Source organism: Aulostomus chinensis, chromosome 18 (assembly GCF_037954235.1).
Source record: "Aulostomus chinensis isolate RoL2024-O1b breed Wild chromosome 18, RoL_Achi_v1.0, whole genome shotgun sequence".
Lineage (NCBI taxonomy): Eukaryota > Metazoa > Chordata > Actinopteri > Syngnathiformes > Aulostomidae > Aulostomus > Aulostomus chinensis.
Window position 1 is genome coordinate 3,235,374 of NC_141337.1, and position 15,224 is coordinate 3,250,597.

A 15,224-nucleotide genomic window follows, 5' to 3' on the forward strand; every position below is an offset into this window, starting at 1 on the left:
AAACTTTACCTTTTGCATCTCATATATTTCAAAAAAGTCTCTGTAATCACACTTGCGAGTCCTGACTGTATTTTGGGGATGAAGACGTTGCTGGAGTAACGTCACATGGTCTGGAGTTTTGTCTTTCTCGAACGTATACTTTGCTCCCAATTGATTTCTCTGGAAAAAAAAAAAAAAAGTCACAATGTTCTGAATCTGCCTTGTCGTACCACCGTTATTCGGTTGGTCCCTTTAAAAGTGCCGAGTTGTGTACACAACTGTAGTCATACTAGTGGGTTTCCAGACGATCTGGTATTCACAGACACGACTTTGGCTGCACTTTATTAATAACCTGGAGGGGATTTTGGGACACATGTGGCAATTATCCATCTCAAACGGCGCTGGGATGAGTGAAGGTCATGACTGCAGTGTTCAAAGCGTGTCCTCTGTAAGCCCTTGGCGGGGATCTCAGAGAGGTTGGAGGCTGTGAGGAAAGAGTGAGATGCCAGAGGAGGCGAGTTAAGATGGAAGCTGAGTTGGCAGCTGTAGCTCTTGGCGTGGGAAGGCTCCTGTAAGCTGCTTTTTCCCGATGACTCCGGTCTGTTTCCCCATGGGCAGGCTGGCTTTTGAAGTGGCTGCCTTTGCTCACTCTGATACTTGCACCCCTCAGAGTAATAGTAGCCACATGGGCCTCACAGGGCATAAACCAGCACCATGACTCCACATTTCTGGTTTTATCTCATTCTACGGAGCCCTAGAGTAGCCACAGGTAGAAGAGTTCTGTTGTTTAGTTTTCTGGAAAAGAGAGAGAGAGAATATTACCTCATGAACAGGTGGAGTTACTTGAGGCCAAAGATATATGAAACAAGTTCTGTCTCATGGCCTCAAAATGAAAAGACTAGTACGAACAAGTTATTCCTGGTGGCTTCAAAATCCTTTTTTTCTTATATGGCAAATCCAGGCCTCTGTACTTCACTTTGTTCTTGCTTTAAAAATAGAAGCTGATATGTACACACACAGACAGACAGACAGACACACACACACACGCACACAATCTATTTAGCGTAAATGGCATATGTGACGTAGCCTCACATCTTGGCGGTGGAGTTCCTTTTCTGCAGATGAGTAAACTTCCCCTGACTGCAACTCCATTGATTCCTCAAGCCTCTAAAAATAAAACCAAAAAAAAAACCCAACAACTTATCAGCACTTTTCCGAGAATGAAAGAATTCTGCCTGGAAGGAATTCCAACAATGAATTATGTATTTCAGCTTCTGTCTGGTCCGTTTCTGTTGTTTGTCACGAGTCGCTTGTTGTCGGAGGTGAGAATTATTAATATTATCATCATCATCATCATCATTATTCGTATCATTCTTAGTCTCTGAGATGTTCCAGGTGAAGTGGTGAGGAATGCATCTCTTCTCATACGCCTGTAGGTGGGAATCACTTTCCCATGGTGAAATGGGTGAGGGGTCCTGTCCTGCACTCCTCATTGTTGTGTACTCGTGGCAGGGGTGGAATGGGACCAGAACAAGTGCTGCAGTTTTCCAGTTCTGTTCTCTAGATTCTTTTTGGCAGTTGTGCAGTGATTGTTTACTTTATTAAGAAGTTTTTTTAAAAATCATTGGGGAGTAATTATCATAATTAATGACGTGTTGGTTATTTGGCTCTTCTGTGTCATTCGAGACGGGACGAGCACTCACTTAACACTTTGATCTGTAATTCTGGGAAGTATTTGACCAGGAGTTTTGAGTATTTTGCAGTGGGGAAAATAGATGTTTTATTAACTTGGGCTTGTGGTACTTTAACTCTTAATGACAAAATGTCATCACAGCAACTTTACACACTCAAAGAGCTCGGGATGCACCGAACAAAATATCAGCTACGTCTTCATCTTGAATAGAATTCATCGGCCCCAGGGTCATTCTTTTTTCTTTTTTTTTTCTTCTTTTTTTTCCCAGTTAGAGATGTTAAAACGATACGAGCCAATCAAAGAGTGACAGAACCACCCACATGGCGATGGTGCCGTCTCCAGCAGTGATGTCACAGCACGTGAAAAGATGAGAAAGTGTGATCTCGGGTAAATGAACATCACGAGACACGGAGTTGTCAGTTTTCATTTACCGTGCGCTTTACGCATGCCGTGACTCCTGCAGATGACCTCAGCCAAACAGCTGAACAGGAGATCCTGAGAGGGATGGATCGGCAGAATTCCGCTCCTTTTCCCCTCAGCTGCAGCAGATTGGCTCCAGCACGCTCAAAAAATGGGATGAAGGAAACACGGTTGAATAGAGTTTATTTTCACAAACAGATTTTCTCACATATTGAGAAAATATTTTTAAAAAAAAACAACAACATATAAATGAAATAAACCAAAAATTAATTAAAAAAAATAGCTCCTCTGTTCATAATCCAAATCAGATATAAAAACATGAAATAGGTGTTTATTTGTTAATCATTAATTAGTTTTAAACCAATATCCTTTTTGGTGGTAGTATCACATTAAGTTGACTAACACACAAGCATGGAATTATAGCTCATTACACCTCTTTTTTATGCTGTCAGCTCATCAGGTGACATTTCCTTCTCAAATCCTCTTTCATTGTCCCATAAATTGCTAAAAAACAACAACAACAACAACAAAAAAAACAACCTACAGCTTCAGCTCAAAAAACATGCCAAAATCTACTTTCCAACACATTATTTTCCTACTGCTTCTGCCTACCTTGGTGGCATCGGTCACCACACCCAAACACTGGAACCACACTGGCGTTTGAGCAGCCAGAGGGAGCCCGCACACTGTGGGCTGTCAGGGAGGAGCACGCACATTTACCAAACGCACCCTTTTTCTAATCGGGCTGCCTTTGGTCCACCAGGGTCAAGTTAAATGATGTGCAAGACTTCAGGCTCTACAGAATAAATGCACACACACAGGGACACAGAACACATTTTAATGAATTCAATATGTTGTGTTGATCAGACACTGAACACAAAGAGGCACAAGGTGTTTTTGTTCAGGTTCTTTTTTATATAAAGTCATGAAAAACTGCAATCCTATTTCCACTAATAAAAAGGGAATATATATATATGTGTGTGTGTGTGTGTGTGTGTGCATGTATACATATATACATACACAAATATATACACGAAAAAATATTCAACTGGTAAGTAATCTAAATTAATTAAGAAGGTAAACCGATGCAAGAAAAAGTCAAAAGTATAAGATAAAGTAACATTTTGAGATTAAAAGTACAGATTTTGATATTAATTCATCATTATAAGATAAATAAATCAAAATTCTTAGATTATTCAGAGTCCTCAGTCATATGTCCACCCGTGAAAGCTCATGCCTGACAGGTTGAATCGAGAAAAAGATGAAAATGAATGAAATATTCCAATGATAATTTAAGCTTTTCCAATTACAAACACTATTTTAAGATAAGAAAAATTGTTGAAATTGTGAAATAAAAAGTATTGAATATGAGATAATACCTCATACTTATAAGACAAATCAGTCACAGATATTATAATTCAAATGTTTTATCTGATATTATTTTTTATGTCGTAATAATGATTTACCTTGTGACCTTTTTTGTATTTTCTCTTTGTATCTCACTCTTTTATTTTTCAATCACCGGCAGAAATGGTGCTTCCTTGCAAACCAGCTTCGTTAAAACAACAAACATCTTCTTTTTCTGGGACTTCAATTTTGAAAGACAGCCTCCTCTCACTTCCGGCGTCCTTCTCTGGTGTTGACGCTCTGTTTCCAGGCAGCACAGAGGGACTTAGTTATGTACAACTGATGAGGTCTGGCGGAAGAAGAGGAGGAGGAGGTGGAGGAGGGGGGAGCGCACTGAACGCTCCGAGACAACGGGAACCGAGCGGGGTGTTTTAGGGGGAAGGAAGCGGGAGAAGTGTCGATCCTATAAGTTTGAGCACCGGAGCTTTGTTGCGCTCAGACCTTCCCCGTCTGCTGCTGCCTCTGTTGCCGCCTGTGCAGCAACAAATCTGCGTCTCCTTGTTGCAGCCATACAGTCGGTGCTGTCCAATGAATGGAGTTGCCTTTTGCCTTGTTGGAATACCTCCCTACTCTGAGAACCACGTAAGTCACCGAGCTGACAGCACCGCTAACTCACGATCGTGTTTGGACAGCCTGAAGTGCGCCGTGGCGCTGGTCAGAGAGCGTGATTTCATAAGAGGATTAACACTAGTTTACATAGCCACTGTGTATACACTCACACAGGCACACACACACACACACACTCGCCGACGTACTGTACAGAAACCAAGTGTTTGATCAGTGTTTTCCTGCAGCTTTTGTTCGCTATTGTGGGCGGCAAATGGTGCGCAGCCGAATGAAGTTGGCCGCGGTGGAGTCTCATTTTACGCCCGAGTTGTGAGAGTCTTTTGTCATCAGGTTGTCGATCTGAACGGGACGTCCCAAACGGGGATAGGGGGCTGTCAATCAAAACAATCTTTAGTGTCTCCATCAATCAAAACAAGTTATTAGACACTGGGATTAATGGGCTTTTTATCGGGCAACACTGATACTGGAGTCTTTTTAAAGCTGAAGGTGGAGCCGCCTGGCAGATGGAGCAGCAAATGAAATGATGGGAAACGTGTGACCTCCAGTGAATGAACATCACAAGCTTTGTGTTTATTTTTTTTGTAGTTGATGTTTCCACCTCAGGGCTATCACACACTCATCCTTCAGATGAACTTCGCCATCAAGTACGTCGGTTCCCCCTACAAACTGATGGTTAAAAGCTTTTATAGTTCCAGTGAGTACAGGAGGTAGTGTTTACTTTAAAGCCTCATTAAATCTGCAGTTCCACGTTGTATTCGTCCCACTCCGGCTCCAGGAATGTGTCATAGTGGAGTCATGAGATAAGGTCACCGTGGGCGGAGGTCTGTGTGTGGGTTGGTTGGTATCCTGGGCTGGTGCTGCGTGGACGTATGGATCTGGGTTCTTGGGATCTTGGTTCTGTGTGTAACTGGGTCGTATCATTGCTGGTTACTGTTAACGTTTGATGTATCGGTATTGCTCAGTCTTTAACTGTCCTGTACTGTACTTTCTGGGCTTTATGTTCTTTTTAATAACATCAGTGACATCTTACGTCTGCTGTAAAATGGCAGCTGTTCCCGAGCTGCTTTTCTCATGTTGCTGTTTAAGATCATTATTTGTCTTTGCTCGAGCAGCAGTATATTGTTTTCTACATTCAGGGAAATTGCTTTAAAATGCAAATTTGAACTTTTTGAAGCATCTTTGACCGCATCTGTTTGAAGTATTCAGTTATCAGCTGTGAATCGTATATTTACGTGTTCATAGTTCTGACTACAGTACAGATCATGTCAGAGAACTACAACCTGTAAATGTACAAAATTAATAAGTGAAATAATCATGTAGTTTCTGTTGGACCTTGTGTTTTCTTTTCTGTAACTTACACTTTTCAATTACTTTTTCCTTGTTTTTGCAATATTTGGTCTAGCGTGCGTGTGTGTGTGTGTGTGTGTGAGTGTGTGTGTGTGAGTGAGATGAGGTTCGTTCACTCCTCTGCGTGCTCCGCCTTGGTTCAGCCACCATAATTAAGAATTTCTCAGATCTTTTTTTTTCTCCTCCTCCTCTAATGTTCCCCCAATTTTCCACCTTCCTGTATCAGCTGTTTACTCCCTCCAGCAAAGAACGTTTCCTCTTCTGTGGTCACACTTTAATTAAGCCTCTTCGCTGGCGTGTTGCTATGATGTTCCTTCAAACAGGTCGAGTGTACTTTTATCTTTTTTTTTATGTACAGTGTTGTAGTAAAACGCCTTTGTGTAGTAAATGCGTAACAACTGCTGTGCATGTGTCGCTCCAGTCAAGAACAACTCATAAAAGTACACTTGAAGTTTCTTTGGAGGTGCGCCTCTTCTTAACAGCAGGGGTCTTCTTCCAGCAAGCCATCTTTGGTCAGAGGGGAAGTGACCGCTGCACGGTTGACCACATCAGCTTAGAAACATCCAGAGAGAAGTGCTGTTTTCTCTCTGAGAGTCACGGCTGATGTGGGATTATAATCCACCAGCGGTGAAATGTGATGTTTGAATGAGCAAACCTGCTTCAGCTGCGGTGCACGGAGAGGTTGGGCCGGTCGAGTGCTAGTAGGGCCTGTGTAGCGCCGATCAATAGGGCTGTTTGTGGCGAGGCAGCAGGGCGGGGCAGAGGCCAGGATGAGCCCAGATGTCTAATGCTGCATTGTACCACCACGTGACCCCTGAGTGCATTGATGATGGGAAACATGAGAGCGCTTGTATGAAAATCTTAAGCAGGTCGATGTTAAAGCTGCTCTTTTGTCCCCGCCACACATGTTCCAGTTCATCTGGGTGTTTGTACTCTGCTACTGCAGTATTATCCTCCTTACTTGAGCGTCCACACAGGGCTGTTTTTGTTTTTTTATGCTTAATCCACAACCATCTCATGTCTTCTTCACCTGAGCTGGGATCTGTTAGCTTTAGCCCCAGAAGCCTGTTAATAGTTCCACCAGGAACTTCTCTAACAATCGAAACCCAAACTTGAGTCAGAGGTTGATCTACTTAATGTCTTTTAGTCCTCTGTGGATGCCCGCGGGACCAGCTGATCACACAACAACCAACTCAGTAGTGTTGCAGGCTTCAAACCACACAGGCCCATCCACTCAGCAGGTCCAGGATCAGTTCCTGGTCAGGGCAGCAGTAAGTGAAAGCAGCTGCGTGATGCTGCAGAGGAGAGCATTTCTATGATCACTAGCAGATGCGTCCATCTGGCAGTGGGCACGCAGCTGCGAGTACTGCAGTCCTGGGAATTTATGGGATTTTAGGAGCTTCGCGTCTTTCATGTCCACCCGTTAATGTATTTGAACGCGGCACCATGATGGTGCGGTTTGGATTATTTTAGCTGATTTATAATGCTTTGCAAGTCCGGATGCCCTGGTGGCCAAAGGGTTAACAGGGTGTCGACCATTAGCTGCAGCTCCCTGGTTTATGAGATTTCTTGCATGTGATTCATTTTCCTCTCACTTCCTGTCATTTCCCCATCGTCACCCTAATGAATCAGTGAATTAACATTAATGATAAGTATGATCACAAGCCAAACATCTTAGTGGATAGAAAAAATGTTGTAATTATACACTGCGTTGATTAATATTATACAGGTTTAAGTGAATCTTGCTGCCAGGTTATTTGAGGTTATTAAGTGTTCTAACTCTATAAAGTTGTACGATAAAATCATTACAAATCATTTTACTAAAGAAATGTACATTTTCATACGTTTCTCCTGCATTTATAGGGGACCTTTTATTTGACTCTAACTCAGGTTGTTTTGGCAGCCTTGATAAATCAGTTCAGGGAAGTATTAGTCAAGTTTTTGGGTCGATGTTTGTGCAGCTCTTGAGAATGAGTGTTGGTGGAAATTGTGACCAAACAGTTGTGCTTTGGGTTTTATTTATATTTTATAATGACTGCAGAAATATCACGTGATGTAGTTTTAAAACTGTATCAATTCGGCTGATTCTCACCTTAATTTAAAAAAAAAAATTTATACAGTTGGTTTTATTGGTTTCAACATATTTTTTTATTTTTATCGGGCAGGATTTTTATCAACAGTGTTCTGATTGAAGTCAGTTTTTTTCATTCAGCTCAGTGACAGCCTTACTGACATGTTTATACCAGTGGCCTTTCCTTCACTTTGCTCTCTTTCTGTTGGTCAAAAGGCACATTTCTGGCCTCTTGTAGACCAATATTGAATTTGTTTGGGCGCAAAGGTACCTTCTGAGGAACTGTTCCTCAAAAGTGTAACTGCCTGCGCGCAGCTGTTGTTGTTTTTTGAGTTTTGTGCGTGTGTGCGTGTGTCTGAGAGAGAAAGAGAGAGAGACTGCAGCCTGCCCTCAACAAAGTCAGAGCAGGAGACAGCAATTCTGACTGTAAAGTGCGTTACAGACTGACAGTCTGTAAACACCATCAAAACATCCCTCTCACCTTAACACCCCAGCCTTCCCACCACGACGCCATCACCTACGCCGCATTCCTCCACGCTGGGCCTTGAGACGACAGCTGCACCACCGCCCACGCCTCATCCACAATCATTAACGTGGAGAGAGTGTGTGTTGACACAATTTAATCACTCAAACACACACACACACTCAAGCACAGGTGCTCACAAACATAGGTACTTGTTTACATCACACTTCAACACTCACAGTTGCTGCAACTCCTAATGTGCACACAGGTGGGGGAAACGTGGCGACGCAAACAAACACAAAGTCGCTGTTACTTTATGTCCAGGAGCCTTCAGTTATGGAGAGACACACAACAGCCCAGTGGAGGGTTTTAGTGTGGCCTTCCCCTCATGTTTGAATGAGGAGGTCCTTGATGTCGTCCAAACATGGTGAAGCTGTGTGTAGGTAGGCGAAGGACATCAGCCACCACTGACCTTGTCTACTGTGCTGAGAGGGGAGTGGCCATTGTGGTACAGGCCTGCAGAGCAGGCATGTTCCGCTAATGACTCTTTATTGATTTTGCTCTGGCCTGTCAGTCTCCCTCTAGAAGCCAAATCTTGACTTTTGACTGCTGAGGATATGTCTGAGTTGTGACCATTCTGCTTATTAAGAATATGCTGGAAAAATGTGTTTAATTGCATGTTTTGGATAGTAATGTCAAACCAAAACACTGAAAATGGGGAAGTGAGTCGAGGACACACACGGGACACACTTAAAAGGACTCATCTTCAAAGATTGAGGCGTGACTCGGGCTTTGGGACTTGTGAACAGTCTTTATTTGGTACATTGCTGAGAGTCATGGCCTCCCATCTCGTGCATCTTAATCTGGTGCCCGTTGCTACGAGACCCTGCAGCAACAAAACCGTGGCGAACAGCAGCAGCAGACATTTTTTTCATAGCTTTTGGCAATAGAAACTTAAGACCAACAAAAGTACTGCTATTTGCAACGTTAGAGGGGTCAAAATAAAGGATGCTGGATTGAACAAGTTAAACTTTATCATGCAGCTGGGAATGCATCTGAACGGGTCAGTTACTTAATTTGAGATTAGCAAACTTTTGATGTTAGCTTAGCTGCTTTAGCTATTCATTAGCTGCCTATTAGCTTCATGGGACGTGAGCATGAGGGCTTTGTTCCAGTGCTGGCTCAGCCATGCTGACTACAATTCATTGTTATTGTGACACTACCTGCTGGGTAACGTTAAACTGAGAGAAAGGCATTTTTAGGGAATTAGCATAACTACTACATTTGGAAGAGGAAAAGAAGAGCAAGAGACTCAACTTAAACTTGAAACCAAAGACGTGAGACTTGGACTTACAAAACCTATGAAAATCTCTGATAAACGCTTGTATTTGTGCAAACTTTTCCCCCTTGGAGTTGGTAGAAATACTACTTTGTTTTTTTACTACAAGCTTGTGATTTTACTCAGCGCTCTTGCCTTCTGTGCCTGGGTGTGTTCCTGCACATAAACGCCAAATCTCTTCTGTCACTACTTCATGAATAATAGGTTCTGTGTACTTTTATACAAACAGTAATGCATGATATTCCTGCATTAAAGAGGCAGAGGTTTACCTGTCCAATAGGAACAGGTCTCATCATCTTCTCTTGTCTCTGGAGGCCCAGCTGGGTGGGTTTCATATGGCATCTAACACTCGGCCGCTGGGAGGTTCAGTGTGAAACAAAGCCTCTCTCAGAGAGAGATGAGAGCTAATTAGATTCAGCCTGTGGATGGTCTGGTCTGCGTCAGTGCCTCTTTGTGTTTGGGTCTGCAGAGATCTCGTGCTAATTGTGTGTCTGCATGTGTTGTTGCGGCGTCTGTACTGGACGTGAGGGGCTTCGTGTTGATGTGACGCTCTGCACACGGGAGGAAGGGAACAGGTCAGGTCTTGTTCTGAAATGAAGACTTGACTCTGTCTGTATATCTGTCTGGGATCAGCCAGAAGGCAGCTCAGCGAGGTTGGAATCAGAGTCAAGGTTCAGAGGTCAGGGGCCCCCCTCGTCACACACTTGGCCCCTGGTAGAGAGGCTAAAGAGGCAGGAGGGAACCCTTGTTATTGTGTGCTGCAGGGGCCACGAAGGTTAAGCAGGGGCTACCATTTGACTGATCACCATTGTTGATGTTGTTGTGTCTCTCTCAACACCTTCATACCAACACACACACACACACATTTTCTACTCCTGTCCTCATCATGTTTACATTTTTGCAAAGAGTGGTTGTTTGTGTGTGTGCAGAAAACTGGCAGCATCGTGTCTCTGTCCCATCAGCTGTATGGCGTTTTTAGCAACAGCACCGGAATGTGAGACAGACAGAAAAGAATGGGGCGAGGAGGAATTGGAGGGTTGATGATAACCAAGTGGAGAGGATCCTGATGAGTCACGGGTGGAGAAATATGCCCGTGTGACAGCCCCAAAACAATGAGGCGATAAAAATGGAAGGCATGCAAAACTAAATCGAGTGCTGCCAGATTCAAGCGATATGTATATATATATATATATGTATGTATATATATATATATATATGTGTATATATACACATATATGTGTGTGTGTGTGTATGTTCTTGTATTTAATGCAGGGCTCCTTTGACATGTCTGTCTATTCATCTTGATTGATCAATTCTTTAACCTGCAAACGGTAGAGTTTGGGAAAATCAAATCGTGGATGAGTGATATGATTACACGAAGATTCTCATTTGACTTGGAAATCTGGTATTTTTATTTTTTTGCGCAATCAAAGTGAAGAGAAAGAATAGAATTAAGGCAGCTGTCAGTTGAATTTTTCAACTTGATGGATTGTTGTAGGATAATCACAACATCCTGTTTGCAGCGCCTCTATGAGCTCATAAAGCAGAAGAGGAAGAGCTCTTACTGATGGAGATCTTTTTATGTTTGCTCTCACTACTCAACTTCCCAATCGGGGAAGCTACTCTCCATTTTTTTCAATACTATATGTGGCAGTAGGCCAGCTAACGCCCATCAAAGCGCCGCTTCAGAGTTGATGAGCTGTGAATTGCAGGTCACACACAGTGAGTTACTGCTGTTTTATTGGCGTCTGTTAGCTGACTCACTGACCTCCATCTGCACATCCCAAACAACCCCGGCAGCACTGCCGCAACGTGAAAGCATCACGGGCAACAGCAGACTGGACACAAACACTCACCCATCAACCAGCTCTTTCTCTCTGTTTGTAAGCAGTCTCTAAGGGGAGGTGTGTGTGTGTGTGGGGGGGGGGGGGGTGTTTTGACAGGCAACATCACGGGACAGAGATTATCAGGAAGCTAATGAGGAGCTGTGGATGCTGAGACGAGATAGAGCGCCTGGGTTTTCCTGGTTCATGCCGGTCTGACACAACACTGCCTCTGTTCACAGATTCTGGATAATGCTGCTGTGTGTTCAGAGTGTCATCCATCTTGTTGTCTCTGTCCATTATTGTACAGACATTGTAGTTTTTAAGTGAATAGCAGGTCATTTGAATATGAGACAACAGCCATCAGACAGATGTTAACTAAACAGAAAGAACAGAGGCAGTGCTAATAGCTTGCTAAGTTAAAAAACAAACTCAAATTCATTATCCTTTATTTCATCCATACATAAATCAAAATATTTAATCAATATTTTTAACTGTTGATCTGAACCTATTGACTGAAATCAATACCCTAACAGCATCTTAGCATCCAAATAGTCATCAAAACTGGCCATTTTCAGTGTGTAGGTTGCTACTAGTGAGCTGAGAGAACCTGTTCCGCTATCGGTGTTTCATCAGCTTTGATACTCCTCTTTTATCCCGGTTAGACGATATTCCTGTACCCGTAGCTGCTATCAGCTGTTTCAGATTGATTTGCATCGCATGTTGTCAAGGTTTGCTGTTATCTGTTTGATTAAAAACAAAGCAGTAATCCTCATGTTACATTACCCTGGTGAGTTATCTTGCACAATTGTTAATTTGGCTGATAGTTTGCTAAATTAGACAGCGGTATTGTAATTTAATTTGTTGATTTGCTTGCAAAGAATTTGTTAAAAAAAACCAACAACAACTACTTATCCCAAGTATCACCTTCAAGCTAATAAGCTAATGTATGTACAGTCAGGGTGGGTGCATGGAGTTGGAGTTCCTCCTCTTAGCTCCCCCTGTTGTTTTTCCTTTTTCTTCTGTAACGTTTGCGGAATCCCAGCTTTTCTTGTCTCCTTATTTCCCTCCTGACGTTGAGTAATTGCTTTCTACTTTGATCCTCTCTGCTGCCTTCTTTGGTCATCTCCCTTCAGCAGAAGCTCTTTGCCTTCATTGATCAAACCCCGCCTGAATGTGCACCAAGCGACGTCTAGACTTTGATTGAGCTGTTTTTTTGAAAAGTATACTTGTCCATGTTAAGTGTCATCTATAACGCAGCATATATTCCTCGTGCCATAAAAGGTTTCATTTCAGTATGAGTTTTAGAGATCCTCCCCCTCCCCCTCTACTGGCTCAGTTTACAGAATGATAACTAGCAGTACTGTATGTTTCTATTAGCATTCCTCTGTGCTCCAATGTGTCTTTCATCTCAATAACAGAACAGAGACCTTATGTATATGTGTCTGGCTGCCATGTCAAATTCCTTTGCTCTCTTCCTGCTGGAAGACTGAAACGAAGAGAGACGAGAGAGCACCCACTGTCCCTCGTGGCTGCATGTCCGACCTTTTCTTCTGGGGTGAAATAAATCGTGAAACCACAGAGTATTTGTAGTTTCTTGATACTGTAGTAAGGCCATGTCTGCCGTAAAGCAATACTTCACCCAAAAGGTTTGCTGTTTCAGTGGTGACAAATAAGTATCTTGAGCTCACATAGAAGTTTTTTTCCCTTCTGCGTCACCTCTTTGTGGCTCCAGAGTGCAGAAAGAGCCAGCCACGTACATTTAGCTTGACGCTAACAGGGGATAACAACAGTAAAACTCTTTCTTCCTTCCCTCTGGGAACGGCGTGAAAACCCAGACTACAGCTGCATCCCTGTCCTCTTATTTATGTTGAGGTTGCTGGTGTACAAACAGGAAGGGGCAAGCAGATAAAACGATAGCGTGGGCTGATCCTCTTGTATTCAAAACATGTCATTTAGTATCTGTGTACCATCTTTGTGCCATTAGAGAAAGAAGACGAGAGGAGGAAGGGTGCAAAGGCCAGAATCCCTTCGGATATCAGCTTAATCAGTTCACACAGTCAGCGGGGAAGCAGAGCTCATCGCTTCACTGCTGCAGGACTCTGATTCATGACTCCTGCTTGGCCTTCACGTCACGTGAAAGAGTTTGCATCGCCTGGAGCTTCAAAGCTTACTAGATTGAAGCAAATTCAGATTTTACAGAGAAAGAGATTTGATTTGTCAAGTTAAAATTCATGCAGTAATTGATTATGTATGTGTGAATGTGCCCAGTGGCACCATCTGTTCAGTGCAGCTCGTAAGGAGGTCAGCGTGAGTCTGTGGAATCGCAAGAGCTGGACAACAGATTCAAATTGGAGATGGTAAAAAATAAATAGTAGAAATATGAACACTTTATGTATTTTAGAAGTCGTGAGTCTGTCCAGCTGTGTGAGCTGTGTGTGTCGTGTCTTGAGAGTGTCTGCATTCTGACGCATGTCTTAATAAAACAAGATAGAAAGCTGCGAAGGGAAGTTTGGAGGAATTTGTTTGGAAGGCTGAAAAGTGTGTGTATCCGGAGCTTGACCCAGTAACGTTAGGTGAGGCGCTGATGGTACACACTGACAGGACAGCTGACCCCAGACCTAACTTTCCCCATGATGAATACATCCCGCTAGGGAGGGCTGGAACCGTTGGACTTTGGATCAAGAAGACACACAGTTAGAGGTGGGAATCACAGAGTGACTCACAATCCTTGGCTCATGATAATCATGTCATTCAACCACGATACATCCCAATATGCTATGTTTCAGTGAAGAATGATAACCCAAGAAGCAGGACCCGTGTGTTGATGTACTGCATGTTGGTATCAGTTTCAAATACTTTGACATCTGAGCGTAAAACAAAGCGTGTATTTTGTCCCACCACTCATCGGCGTTCCATTTTTGCTAGCGAGCTAATTAACGTGTTATTCATGCTGCTAAAACTTGATTCATGGATGGATGTTGTGATATTTTTGGTTGAAACTGGTTGGTACATCCATATGTAAACACACGTCACATGCTGTTTTACAGGAAGAAAAAGTGTATTTTGATGGATAAGAAATTGATGATTTTATTGTGGCATATATCCTTGAATAGAGGGAGCCTAAAAACCAGCGTCACGAAATTGCTTTCTCTTCAGAAGTTACTAAGTGTCTACATCCACTGGTTCCTAAGTGATCCTGCTCTAACCTGAACACAGGGGTATTTTTGATTGAATTCCTGGCTGCTTTGAGACCTCCCTAAATGGCCACTCCACACCCCCGGACTCCAATTTGAGACTTGTGGGATCCTGTGTGAACAGAGCGATGGATCACTTCCTCAGCGTGGTGTGAGCGCTGGTGCATGGCAGGAATGTAAAAACCAGATGACCTCAAATGGAAACTCCAGGCAGGCCATCTCGTTTGCTCTAATAAACACTCAGACTCCATTCTTGCAGTCCTGCTCACTCCTTTGGGTTTTTTTCCCCTCCCTGGCTCAGAGTTCTTCCCTCCATCAGTTTGCCTCCCAAGCTGGCTCAGTACTGGCTCCACCACGCCCCAAAAAGCTGGACCGCTGCCTGGTTTTGGGTCTATAGAGTGCGATGTGAGATTCCAGTGCTAGCTTTATCCGCATCGACGTCATCGTCAAGCGGTAAAGTTAGAATTTTCATGTGTTAATTACACATGGGCAGAGATGAGCTAAATATATACATGTGGGTCTGCAGAGGGGGAGGGAGGCTCCAAGTATGGCTGTCCTCTGCCCAGATGCAGACAGGGGGTGGGGAGATGCTGGAGCCCTGTGGTTTTCTAGAGCTGCACGCCTCTGAGGCCTGAAAACAACCAGGAAAGAAAGAAAGAGAAGAAAAGAGCAGAGAAAAGGGGGAAGAAGGAGGGGGGGAGCTGGACTCTTATTGCAGCGGAGCTCAGACGTGACGCTCTGATTGCTCCCAGCGGTTGTGGTCAGTAAGCGGGAGAAAAGGGGGGATACAGTGCGAAGAAAGCAGGAGTAGCTCTTTGCCAGATGTCGTCATTGAGGCCTCATAGTGTACGTTATACACCCACCAGGAGACGCATGATCCCCTCGGTTCAGCCCCGACTAAACCCGAACACTGCCTCT

The 15,224-nt window shown here is 43.4% G+C and overlaps 1 protein-coding gene across 1 annotated transcript in view; it reads left to right on the top strand.

Annotated features, from left to right (window-relative positions):
- Positions 1-3,853: 3,853 nt before the first annotated feature.
- The window catches only part of arhgap23a (Rho GTPase activating protein 23a), a 57,192-nt gene continuing 45,821 nt past the window's right edge, over positions 3,854-15,224 (top strand). Inside the window, exon 1 of the mRNA XM_086184644.1 lies at positions 3,854-4,081. Within this exon, the coding sequence (XP_086040770.1) occupies positions 4,028-4,081 (54 nt within the window). The 5' untranslated portion in view covers positions 3,854-4,027. The remainder of the gene's footprint in view (positions 4,082-15,224) is intronic.